At 47.1% G+C, this 12,958-nt stretch overlaps 1 protein-coding gene across 6 annotated transcripts in view; it reads left to right on the forward strand.

Annotated features, from left to right (window-relative positions):
* The window catches only part of aqr (aquarius intron-binding spliceosomal factor), a 37,492-nt gene that overhangs the window by 23,697 nt on the left and 837 nt on the right, over positions 1–12,958 (forward strand). For 5 of the 6 annotated variants that reach the window (XM_027002385.3, XM_027002387.3, XM_081721363.1 and 2 more), the window contains 8 exons: positions 359–496; positions 582–653; positions 1,659–1,846; positions 1,971–2,142; positions 5,419–5,589; positions 8,498–8,583; positions 11,813–11,978; positions 12,693–12,806. In XM_027002385.3, the coding sequence (XP_026858186.2) occupies positions 359–496; positions 582–653; positions 1,659–1,846; positions 1,971–2,142; positions 5,419–5,589; positions 8,498–8,583; positions 11,813–11,978; positions 12,693–12,806 (1,107 nt within the window). Of the gene's footprint in view, positions 1–358; positions 497–581; positions 654–1,658; positions 1,847–1,970; positions 2,143–5,418; positions 5,590–8,318; positions 8,426–8,497; positions 8,584–11,812; positions 11,979–12,692; positions 12,807–12,958 lie in introns of those variants that run through there. The other variant, XM_081721367.1, reaches the window with a different exon arrangement.

Genomic DNA, 12,958 nt, shown 5'->3' on the forward strand with positions numbered 1-12,958 from the left:
ATATCAAATATTTATGACCTGCTGGCCTAAGAGACGACTGGGTTTTGACCACCACAGGAACCAGCATGCTGGTTAGCCCCTCTCCTCCAACCCCTTTCACATGGCAAGGCAAAGCTGTGATAGTGAGGGCATTAACCCCCTTATCTGTCAGTGAAAACAGACAGCATTTACTTACAATAGATGACAGGAAATTGATTGGAAAATGATCCCAGGCTAGCTGCAAAAAACTGGCTGGCTGATTTTTCAAAAAAAAAAGTGGTTGATGCAGCCTTCGTCTTTGTAAGCGTCTGTAGCCCCTGCCAATTGTAGGTGTGCCAGTAGTAATAGTGAAGGCCTCTGCCTGTTTTCTTTCCTGCAGGAGTTCAGGGCGTTCGAGCTTCTGCGCAGTGGCCTGGACCGATCGAAGTACCTGCTGGTGAAGGAGGCCAAGATCATCGCCATGACCTGCACGCACGCCGCCCTCAAGCGTCACGACCTCGTGGAGCTGGGCTTCAAGGTAGGTGCTCCAGTGAGAGAAACAGCCTGCCGACATATGCCGCCCTGCTGAGCACATCATCACACGACTTTGCTCTGTGTTCCAGTACGACAACATCCTGATGGAAGAGGCAGCTCAGATCCTGGAGATTGAAACCTTCATTCCTCTCCTGCTGCAGGTACGTCCTCGCTTTGTTCCCCACCTTCAGCTAGGAACACGTCTGTCTTGACTCTCAGACTGCCCCTCAGCTGGGCTTGGGGTGGCTTGTTAACCGTAAGTCGACATAGCAGTTCATTTGGGTTTCAGTTACTTCTCATACAGCTAGTTTGGTTTCCACACCAACATGCCTCTTAATGCGTGCCACGATTAATGTGCCCTGCGGTCATTTTTCCCCCGGTAACCTCTCGACAGCTGATTGGACAACACACAATTTCTGCACGTTCCCAGTGTCTGCGGCGAGCCCTCGTTACGTATGGCTGGGCCTTATTAGTCGTGGCTAACCTCCATCGTCGCTGCGGGAGAGGAGCACTCTGCTCTGCCACTGCACTCACCAAGAGCTCTCCCAGTTTGCCCAAGTTACGGGCTGTCGGGCAGCAGAGCTGCTCACACACACAGATGTGCTGGTGGGTGCCTGCAAGAGGAGTCAGAAAGAGTCAGGCAGTAACCATTGAAAGAGTCAGGCCTAAAAATGGAGCAGCTCACTGAAGGTCAGAGCATATGGACACGTGTGGGGGGGGGGGGGGGGGTTTGGTGTGAAGCAGCAGGCTGGGAAGGCTCCCCCATTCACCCAGGCTGGCTCCGATGACAGTCAAAGGCTCTTCTTTCTGCTCCCGGCCACCTGGTCAGCTTGGCTAGATGCTCTGCAGAGCCAAGGCTCTTGATGTAGTTACCCAGCTAAGTTGGAGTAATGACCTGAGTCCACATTTGGCTCCCACCTCCAGTCCTTTGGACCATCTATTCTGTACACTTTGATGTCTTGGATAATTTACCGCATCTGCCTGTTCTAGAAGTAATTCCTGAGTTAGGTTAGAGGTAAATCATGAACCTGTCTGCCACTACATCCACTAGAACCTGAGAACCTCCTGTGTTGGTCTGCTCTGAAACATGGCCTGTCTTTTAACTTAATGTCATTTTGTAGATGTAATATGACCCATCACTCCCCTCCCTCTTCTCCTTGTGCCAGAACCCAGAAGACGGCTACAGTCGCCTGAAACGCTGGATCATGATTGGCGATCACCACCAGCTCCCGCCCGTCATTAAAAACATGGCCTTCCAAAAGTACTCCAACATGGAGCAGTCGCTGTTCACACGTTTCGTGCGCCTGGGCGTGCCCACGGTGGACCTGGATGCCCAGGGCAGGGCTCGGGCCAGGTTCGACAGCTCCGTCTGCAGCCCACTCACCATTCCCCCGATGCCTGCAGCTTCGGGTACATATGGAGGGATCTAGGGGCGCTTGTTTCCTAAACCCTGTGGCTCTGTGTCCTATGTGCTGCAGCCTGTGCAATCTGTACAACTGGCGCTACAAGCAGCTGGGGAACCTGCCTCATGTCCAGAGGCAGCCTGAGTTCCAGGGACCCAACCCGGGCTTGACTTACGACTTCCAGCTCATCAACGTGGAGGACTTCAACGGAGTTGGCGAGTCTGAGCCCAACCCTTACTTCTACCAGGTGTGTGTGTGGACCGCCATGCCACAGACATGCACACAGCTTACATTCATGTCTGCCTGAGTGAGTCAACTTCGTGGCAAGAGCTTAAGTGAAGACATTGTTGTCAGTGTGTCTGCGTGTGTGCATCTGTTCGTGGATGTTCGTGTCTGCATGAGCACTGAAAGTTGTCATTGTTCTTAAGTGTTTAGTAACCATGCGTTTTAGACATCATGTGGCATAAACATCACATGAGTTTTGCTATGCTTTCTTCATGTTGTTTTCAGGAATTTAGTGGAAGCTGCCTTCATTAGATCTGCCTCTCATACACTCACTCTCCTCTCTTATACACACACACACACACATGCACACACAACTGAACTATAGAGTATAGGGGAGAAGTAGTGACTGGAGGATCACTAAAGGCTCCTGGCCCAGCTGAGCAAACCGCCATGGGCCTCCGCAGGGCTGGTACACTCCCAGCCAGCCAGAACTTACTCCCAGGCCCATTAGCTCCACCTCATTAGGCAAAGTACATTCACACTAATGTTCCACCTCAACTGCTGCCAATGGCTCTGTTCACCAGCCCATCGGATGCAGTATGAAGGCCTGTCCCTCTCGCCCCCGCTTGTAAAATGTCACACTTCAGTTGGGCCGTTCTCACTCCGCTTAATCAAGCCTAATGTGAAGTATTGATTTTCTCGCTGGCCAACTAATTGTTGAGAGGATTTAGTTACGGGGTCGTTGAAGGCTATGTTTATTAGGCTAGGTGCTGGTTTTTCAGAGGGGGCATGAAGTGTGTGCGTGTGCATGTTTGTGAGACAGTCTGTCTATGTATGCTGATTCACATATGCCCTCTGGTTTACTGAATGGACATCTGTGGTGAAGTTGATGCTAAAAATGAAACCTCCTTCCTGCAAGAAGAGAGGGATATACTATCAGCTTCTCTCCATCTCCTCTTCCTCCTCCTCCTCCTCACTATCAGTGATGTGTCAGTCTTCAGCCACTGCACCAACTGAGGCCATGGTTTGAGGCTACACTGTTTCCATGGTTACTGAGGTCTGTTCAGTTGCAGCATATTAGATCATGTTTGTATAAGGACATGAACAGGAGGGAAGGTGGAAGAGAGCCACAGGAAAAATGCCTGCTTTCCTCATAGCTGTGTGTGTGTGTGTGTGTGTGTGTGTGTGTGTGTGTGTGTGTGCGCTATGAAGAGAAACAGCTTGTACAGAAAAAGACAAAGTAAACACAATAACTCAGTGGGTATAGGAGGTATGGGGAGACAGCTAAGTAAATATGCACAAATCTGCATCCTTTATTAGCTTGTGTGAGTTCTGTTTTGTTAGCATTTCAGAGGTATTTAAAGGTTTTATTAAGAAATAAAACTTTCTTTAAGAAATAAAACCACCTTTGACATTTGAAGGATGGTCCGCACTGAAGAATAATTATTAATGAAGCATAATTAATTTCTCAGATGTCCTCTACCGTCTTTTATTTCCATATTTGCGATATTGGATAGTTAAACTTAAGAAAGTATGCTTTTATTACATTTGAAGTACTTTTTAGAGTGGGTTGTTCAGTTGTTTAGCCTTTTAAATATTCAGCTGCTCAGATATTTGTTCTTGTCCCCAATACTGAAATGCCCTTTTTATTTATTGCCAGTCACTGAATTAACTGCATACCTTCTACGTTATAGCACGGCGTAAGAGTTGGAGGAGATTATGAAACATGCTAATGCTGTCCTTTGGTTTTCACCTAGACCAAGGGCCATCCGTACCACAGCACTGAGTCACTCTCCAAAGCAGTGGTGCTGTAGTAAATGAAGCTGCTGGTTGGTGATTCCTGCCCATAGGGCTTGGGAGGAGGTCATGGGCAATTGGCCAAGCAGGGGGGGCAATGGATGGTGCAACAGAGAGGGCAGAGAAGGGCGGTGGTGGCGTAGCTCGGGTGGTGCTGTAATGCATGGTAACCTGGATAATGTCGTAGAATGTTGCTCCATACCGCGCTGCAGTTCTTAGACAACGTGTACAATGTGGCTAAACAGCTGAAAGCCAACAGCAGTGAAGGACCATGGGCGTCTAAGAAGTAAGAACCTGTCTGTTTCAGTAGTGAAGAACTGTAATGTGATGGTGAAATGCACATTGAGAGGCTGTCGTATTCGACCACAGGTATCATACTGATTCGGACACGCATGGCTCTCAATTAGGATCTTAATTGTTCTGAAATAAACAGCTCCTTTGAGGCTTTCTATGCATGGATGGAAATTGAATCTCATCAGAATGTTTGGCAGTCATATCTTCAAGCCCCTACACTGGGCAACAATAGACAATCCATGCTGGCTTGTTCAAAAAAGGGATGCTTGTCATTATTTATGAAGTGGGTTTTTGTTTTTTGTTTATTTCTTTTTATTATGATGATGAAAGTTACACCAATAACAGCCTCTTGAACATAGTATCGGTGCTCATGTTTAATTCGTGGCTTTGTAGAGATGCAGAGATACATTCTTGCAGTATGAGCCCTCTGTTAACAGGTGTTCACAGCTGAGTGCCCAGATGTGTGTACAGAGAGAGAGAGAGAGAGAGAGAGAGGCCATCATTGAGAACCCACATTTATTCGTAGACCAGTTTGTTGCATTTTTAATGTATTGTCAGTCAGAAGTCAGATGTTTTTGTGTGGGATTCAGCAGCAGGTCAGTAAGCCACAGCTAGACGCTTCTTCCAAGTTCTCGGACTCTGTCGTGTGCGCACACATGATTTCCCAGAGTCCCGCTGATGTATTTCATTGCAGTGATTCCCTATGCTGCAAGTGGTTTGAACTCATCTCACGTAATTTATATTCCAGTTCAAAGTTCAGGACGTGGGTGAGACTCCATGCTTCAAGCCTCTATCAGGGATGTGTGTAGCCAGTGTTGTGCATCACACTTATGGTACACTCAGACTAAACTGCTAAATCATATATGATATAAATTCTAGCTGTTGTACAGCTTTTGATTGCACTGGCTACAAAACATTTAAATAGAGGCTTTTTAAATCATTATTTGTATTTTCTGCAGTTGTCTCTGCAGTACATTGTTAGTTCTAATGTTACACATTTGTTCTGATTATGATGTTGAGGTACCAGACTCCAAAATCAATGACGGCAACCATTAGAACTGAACTGTAGTTATTGTAACTGTACAGTACACGAATCATCTTTTATGTCCACAGCTGAGCAAGAGCTCAGGCTAAAGGAGACGTATTCAGATGAACAACTGTCCATTGTTTGCTTGTTGTTTGTGTTTGTGTGTGTGTGTGTGTGTAGAACCTGGCCGAGGCTGAGTACTCCGTTGCGCTGTTCATGTACATGCGTCTGCTTGGTTACCCGGCAGAGCGCATCAGCATACTGACCACATACAACGGGCAGAAGCACTTAATCCGTGACGTCATTAACCAGCGGTGTGCCAACAACCCCTTCTTCGGTCAGCCAAGCAAGGTAAGCATGACGTCTCCGCCTCTGCCTGGCCCTTGGCACCATGCTTGTGCAGTCTGCCCTGTCTTTTGATCTTGAGGGAGACTCGCAGATGTGTTCTTATTGTAGTGTTTGTCTGCTTATTACTGATATTTCACAACTATTATTCCAGAAATTTGCTATTATTTCCTTTGGAATATCACTCACTGGCATTACTGAAAAATTAATAGACTAACATTGTGGGTGTGAGAGCTTGACAGGCAACAGTAAGGGGGGGGCTTGGCGAAGGGTTACTTCCACCGTCGCACTGATGAAGGCATGATTCCAGCATTCACAGGTTCTCTTCTCCCATGGTGTGCCTTGCTAGCCACTCCACCCACACAGTGCATCACACACAGTCTGTTTGCTGCTGCTTCAGACCACAATACTGGTGTTATCTTAGATTTACAAATATCAGCATGCTAACGACTTCTCTACCTAGCTACAGTGTTTTAGAGCACATATAAAACAGTCAGGGACTAAAAGCTTATCTACTCTTTTCTATTACTAATCTCTGTTTCATGTAGAAATTTCATTTACTGTTAGTTACGAGCAGTTGCAAACTGAAAAAGACACTGATTACTACAGCTGTCCTGTAGAGTTTGCGAGCCCCAACTGGTATATTTTATGTGCAAAGCTAAGCAAGATTAACAAATTTTAATGTTGTTACCTAAAGGAGATGGATTCAGACAGATGGATTGTTTCTTTGCTGTGTGCGGGTGGGGGACCTAGTCGAGGTAACATCTGCAACATTTAAAACAACAACCAAAAAACGTTTAAATGTTTTAAAATCAGGTTCTACCATGTTACAGTGAACGTTTTTCTTAACCACCACAAACTTTTGTATTTAAAGCCACCCCCCCCCCCCCTCTCTCTCTCATGAAAGTGACTGGTTTGTTTGAGTGACAGGCAGGGAAGGAAGGAAGGGAGGGAGGGCTGCTGAGCAGCAGAAAGGTCAGTCAGGTCAGCGCATGGCCAGCACTCAGCTGACTCTGTCATGCCTGCTAAAACTAAACAAATGCCTCTTCAGGAGGCTGCTAGCAGCACTCTAATTAGAGGCTAGAGGAGAAAGGCAATCTAGCAAACATAAGTCCACAAACTAGACACATACTAGACTCTGCACATGTGTGTGTGTGTGTGTGTGTGTGTGTGTGTGTGTGTGTGTGTGTGTGTGTGGTGGGGGGGGGGGGGGGTGCTGCACACCCCGTACACGGCCACAGAGGAAATTGGCACCACATTTCCATATGCATGCGGGCTTGGAGTGGGAGAAATATGGAGATGAAATTCAGCTCATTACCTTTGGGGAGGAATGTTTATTTCACAATCTCAGGCCCTTTTCCTCCTCATCAGTTCAGGCCCTTTTTCTTGGTTAAGAAGCCTTTTGATGAGCATAAAAACTGCATCAACACCAAGGGGGTATAAACCAATAGCTGCCCTTCTCCCACACAGAAGCAGCCTGAGTGAGATGGACACTGATGGAGCCCTTTGTGAATGTGATGTGGGTAATGGGCGTCAGGCTGGTTTGTATTCATTGCGAAGCCAGTGGAGGTGCTCGCGCAGGAGAGTGGAACAGAGCACAGGGGAGATTAGGCCTGCCTCATGTCCCTTGGGACTCCTCCCACTGCTTTAGAGCTCAGCCACACCGCGCGCGCACACACACACACACACACACACACACACACATATATGCGCACACGCAGGACCACCCTGCAGTATGGCAGGTATGAAGGGCGGTCGGAGGATAGGGAATGAGACATGAAGAGGGATACAGCATATCACTGGAGCTCCACACCACGGTGACAAGTCCTCGCTTCTGTCTCACACCACACCACGCTGCCTGCAAAAAATGGAGCAGTTAGCTGTTCTGCTTCGAGCCCACGTAATGCCCAAGCCATTAATTAGGCAGAGCCAGACAGCCTGGCGCGCACGTCCATATTCCCCTTCAACAGCCATCTGCCAAGAGGAGACGCCTGCCCCTGGCCCCTGGCCGGAGCAGGCCCAGGGTGCTAATGAGTGGCACCTGCCTGTCTGGTCCGCCCGTCCCACAGCTCAGCCTGGGTTAGGTCCCGGGCCTCTCCAGGAGCACCTTTGCTCCTCAACAGGGTGACACCGAGCTGTGGCTTGTGACTCCACACTTCTGTCCATTCCGCACAAATGGCTTAGCGGAACAGAAAACACTCCGCCTTGGAGAGCTCTCGCCGGCCTCTAAAAATAACCCACTCCGCTTTGCTGCGCCGCAGGCTCCAGAAAAAGCGGGGCGAAGCGTTTTGGATGAGACAGCGCGGCATATTTAGCTCATGGCATTTCTGAAGACAGACCCCTGATCCTCTAGGGGTCGGGAATGACTGCTCACGCCTGGCCCTGGGGTTGTTTGTTCAGGGGAGAGGGTCGTGCCAGGCCAGCTTTGTAGCTCTGGACAGGCCTGTCAAGACCTGCAGATCTCCCCACCTCACACTATTGTAAAGTGACATGTTGTTGCTCCTGGTGCTACACCTGTTCTATATAGCAACAGGGAGCTTGAAATAGATGTTCCTATATTTCCTTTGCTGATTTTCCTTTGCTGTGGTCCAGCGAAAAGGCCCAGCACCGCCATGTTGGATGTCTAGGACGAGTTCCAAGCTAAGATTTATTTGCTCTCCGCCTGGGTGCGGTGGGGCAGGGCTATCAGGGCTGCTTAGTGGAGTAATACATAGGCTCATTTCTCTTTTTATCAGGCCCTGATCAGTCAGAGGCAGTCACCATTCTGGCAGTCCTGTCCTGATGCCTACACTGATTTTATCAGCCTGGAGCAGCTTCTCTCTCTCTGCTGGCAGTAGTGTGTGTATGTGTGTGTGTGTGGGGGGGGGGGGGGGTTGTTTAAAAAGCCTTTACAAATTTAGATGTTCTCATGCAGGTGACAACAGTGGACAGGTTCCAGGGTCAGCAGAATGACTACATCATTCTCTCACTGGTGCGCACCAAAGCCGTGGGACACTTGAGGTAAGCAGTTTACCTTCGCAGGCAGCAGCGGCGTTGAGCCGACGCTCCCTCTTGCCTCACTGCTGTTCCCCCTCTGCCATCACTCTCTTGCTCCCTTTATTGAACCCCATTTAGAGTCAGAAGCGTTAGCCTGCATTTTAAAAGCAGGTTTTCATTTAGAAGTAGAGGCATGATATGACCAGGGTGATATGATATGAGCGGGATGATATGAGCCGGTTGGCTACGGTGGAAACCAAACATTCCATGTCATCATCTTGATGATTGTGCTGAAATATCAAACAAAGCAAAGCTCCATCTTGTAAGGCCCATTCTTAAAAACCATGTTCATAATTCTGTGTGTGTGTGTGTGTGTGTGTCTTTGACTGCGTGTGCTCTCCGTTCATGCAGACAGAAAAGCCTTTTTATTTCCAAGCGGGTATGTGACACTAATAACTCTTATTGTAATCCGTTACATATTTAATAGATGGCTCAAGATTGACTTAATGCTGTTTTGTTCCCTGAGAGAGCGATCGTGCCTTTTTCCCCCCTGAGAATGAGCATGCCTGGTAGCTCAGAGGAGCTGGTTTACTGCAGCCGCTGATGGAGGCTCGGCCACGCAAGCTGAAACTGCAGTCTGAAAATGGAGTTTCTACCTAATGAATAAGTTATGGCCTTGTATCTATGCTCCACTAGCATCATTTCCTTAAAAGCACCGTCGCCATTGAGAACACCTGAAAGAGCCCCATAGAAAAACATAGCGGAACTCTCATCATGCCCTTGAGTGTCAGACGCCGTTTACACCTTGCGTTGAAATGTGATCCGACTCTGGATACTTTATATGGATAAGGAAAAACATAAGTGCGTACACAGCATGGGCCTCGGTGAAAATGTAATTGCATCAGCCTGACCACCTCCGGAGATGGTCTCCTTCACATCGAATCAGACCTCAGGCGCAGACACTCAGGTGAAAAAGTAGTCTGTAGAGTGTGTTTGTATTAGAGACAGGGTTCTACAATATATCTATGTATTATCGTTATTTCGGTATTTGTCTTTGCGGTACTAACATTGCAGGACATTAATGTGCAACCAAAACATTTAAGTAAGTCTGTCTGTGTGTCTGTCTGTGTGCGCTTTAAGTATCCTGACCAAATCCCAGATGAATATTCTGAGGTGTTCTCAGTATTCACTTGATCCAACATTTAAAAAAAAAAAAAAAAAAAAAAAGAGAAACACTCTAGAAAGCATAATGCAAGACTGTAGTGTGTTCATGTTATCTTGATATGGGAAAACGTAGTAGCCCACAGGTTCTGATCAACAGATCATTCATATTGTTCCAGAAAGCCCCACAAACTATGGTTCTGGTGCTAAAAATAGGTTACTCTTGTTCTCATCTCATATCTGATGGCTTTGTGGGGTGACAGTACTATTCAGGTAAAACTGGATGGTTGCTATGGAAATAGTGGTACTTAGGAAGACCTCTCAAAGCAAATGGGGAAAACGGAGCTGACTACAATGCTGATGGAAGGAAAGCATTGGATTACTGCACAAGTAAAGACAATGGACATATCCGTTTTGTATGCTGTTTCCATAAGCTCCAAAGCTAGCTGAAATAGCAGGACATCAACCAGTGAAATCGTTTTCCTGTGCCTAGCACACCTGGCTCTGTCAGCGAAGCTGGACCATTCAGCTAACCACAGCATGCAGGCAATGGTAACACACAAATATCACATATGATCACAAGACCGCATACTACGAATGTGATGGGCCTCGAAATGATTGAAAAACAATTGGTGAACCCATGCCAAGACATGGTTAAAGATGGGCATGCTTTATCTTACATGATGTACATTCTGAGCTTAGATAGCACGCTCCCTGTGCAGGACAAAAGGGAAGTGTAAAGAGCCACACATAATGCCAGAATTATATCAGTAATTCTACAGTACCAGTATTGTGTAATCATAGCGATTAACAATCAATGTTTTATACAGTCCTAATCCAGACTGCCATCTTGGGGTGTAAATGGGGCTCCACTTTGTCCATCCAAACACTCTGTGGCCTAATTCAGTCCAAGACGCAGGGTTCCAGCTGCCAAATGATTTCCACTGCACTCCATTTAGCTTGGACTTGGTGAAGATGTCTTGAGTAGATGTAGTCATTTCATAGCCGTGCAGCAGTCAAACCGTACGAGAGGTCTGTTTGGCTTTTTTTCCTTTTTTTTTTTTTTTTTTTTTTTTCTTTTCTCGGCAGGGAGCTGTTGTGGCTATGAAGCTCATTAGCATTGTGAGACATCTTGTTATCATCAAGCAGGCAGCGCAGTGCTAATCCCGTACAACTGCACCTGCCCCAGCTCCATTCATAATGAGTTGCCCTTTTCTCCACTGGCCTCTGAATGATGGGGGAAGCAGTGACTCATGCTGAAGTGGTTTGGCAGCAGCCTCTGTCCAGACACAGAGGCACCGTGTGCTCGTGCATTAATGCTAGTGTTGCGTTTCACCACAGAGTGTCTTGCTGCGCCGCTGACCTGGTAAGATACAAATAAGTGACTCAGAAGAGTCCTGCAGAGGAGACCCTGTATACACTCATACACTCCAACGCAAGCCGTTTAACAGCTAAGCAAATTAGTAAATACCATTTTCGGCACCTTTTAGTTTTTGGTTGTGTTTTTTTTTTTTCCCCCCTGGCCAATGGAAGCTTTTTATTGACGGCATCCTTACCTTTCATTGATAGACAGCATCGAATTGTATTACAGTGATTTGTGTTTTTTATTTTATAGACAGACATGGACACACACACAGATGAGTCGGAAATTTGCAGTGATAATCCTGTCCTCTCATATAGTAAGGGTAGTAGTACTTTGGGCGTGCTTGTGTGTGTGCGCGTGGGCGCAAGGGGCTGCAGAGCCCAAGAACATGTACAGGAGAGCAGACTGCTGTGTGGACTGTAAGTGGTTAAAATAATTTTGGCACAAGTCTTATCAGGCTTTTTAAATGAACTGGATTACCTTCATTAAAGGGGATGTCCATGGGGATTCTCAGTCCAGACTGTAAAACATCTTTAATTTAACTAGCTTTTATTACTAGGAGAGACTGTGTATCCCTGGCCAGCTCGTCTTTTAATTCCTCTGCATGGATAGAAAAATACCTGCTCTGTTATGCTCTGCATTTCTTCTCTCTCTCTCTTCCTCTCCATCACCACCTTTCCTGACTTTTACCTTTCTCTTCTCTCTGTCCTCTCTTCCGCATGCGTACAGGGACGTTCGTCGCTTGGTGGTGGCCATGTCCAGAGCCCGTCTGGGCCTGTATATCTTCGCCCGGGTCTCCCTCTTCCAGAACTGCTTTGAGCTGACGCCAGCCTTCAACCAGCTCACCGCCCGGCCGCTGCAGCTGCATATTCGCCCTCACGAGTACTACGCCTCGGTGAGTATCCACACGCCCAGACACACGGACATGCATGTGCATTGGCTGCAGCAATTAACAGTGAAAATGAAGCCGACCCCGACGAGTTGTTTGAGAACATTTAATTACAGGAGCAGTTAATTTCTCTGGCACACTGCTCCATAGCACAAGCAGGCTGGATTAGCTCAGCACTGTGAACACCTTTTGTTCTTCACCCAGCCTGTCTTAAACATCCCTTGGCACATGTGCAGCTCCTGGATAAGAGGTGTGCTTTAAAACTACACTCTCCTGAATGTCTGAAGGTGAAAACCACTGTTGAGAGGTGAAGATCGGCGTGAGCTGGCCACTGTGGGATGGCCGTTACCAAGCTGCGGGTGAACGTGGCATTGGGGGTGGGGGCATTGATGCACTGTCCTTTGCATTTTAAATACGACTGGAAAGAAAACATTATAAATGGAATAAATGCATTTAGGTGGCCTCTATGCTGTGTCAGGAGGTTGTGCTGCAACAGTCTTTGAGTGGATTTGTTTCAGTGGGAAGATCTCTCTTCCTTCTCTTCCTCTGTCAGTGAAGCGAATGCACTGCTCTTGATGTGTCCTCCTGTCCCTCTTCTGCAGTGTGCACTCATCAGACACTACACAGACAGGCTGTTCAATTTCATGTGAATTTCTGGAAGGAAAATGAGAGTAAAGGAGCACTGCGTGTCTCGCGCTCTCTCCCTGTGTCTCCCCACAGACTGAGGAGCGCTCCAACCAGCCTGATCGAGTCATACAGAGCATGCCTGAGATGGCTAACCTGGTGTACAATATGTACATGCAAATGATACAGAACAGCCAGCAGTACAGACAGGTAAGGCTCCCTCGCATTCTGCTCTCCCTGACATCAGATCAAACCGATATGTTCATCTCTGGGTTTTTTTGTTTGTTTGTTTGTTTTTTAAAGAAGTGATAATTTTTTTTAGAATGTTTAATGGAGCTGGAACTGGGTGAGATGTAACAATT

Source organism: Electrophorus electricus, chromosome 10 (assembly GCF_041902795.1).
Source record: "Electrophorus electricus isolate QZ-2024a chromosome 10, ASM4190279v1, whole genome shotgun sequence".
Taxonomy (NCBI): domain Eukaryota; kingdom Metazoa; phylum Chordata; class Actinopteri; order Gymnotiformes; family Gymnotidae; genus Electrophorus; species Electrophorus electricus.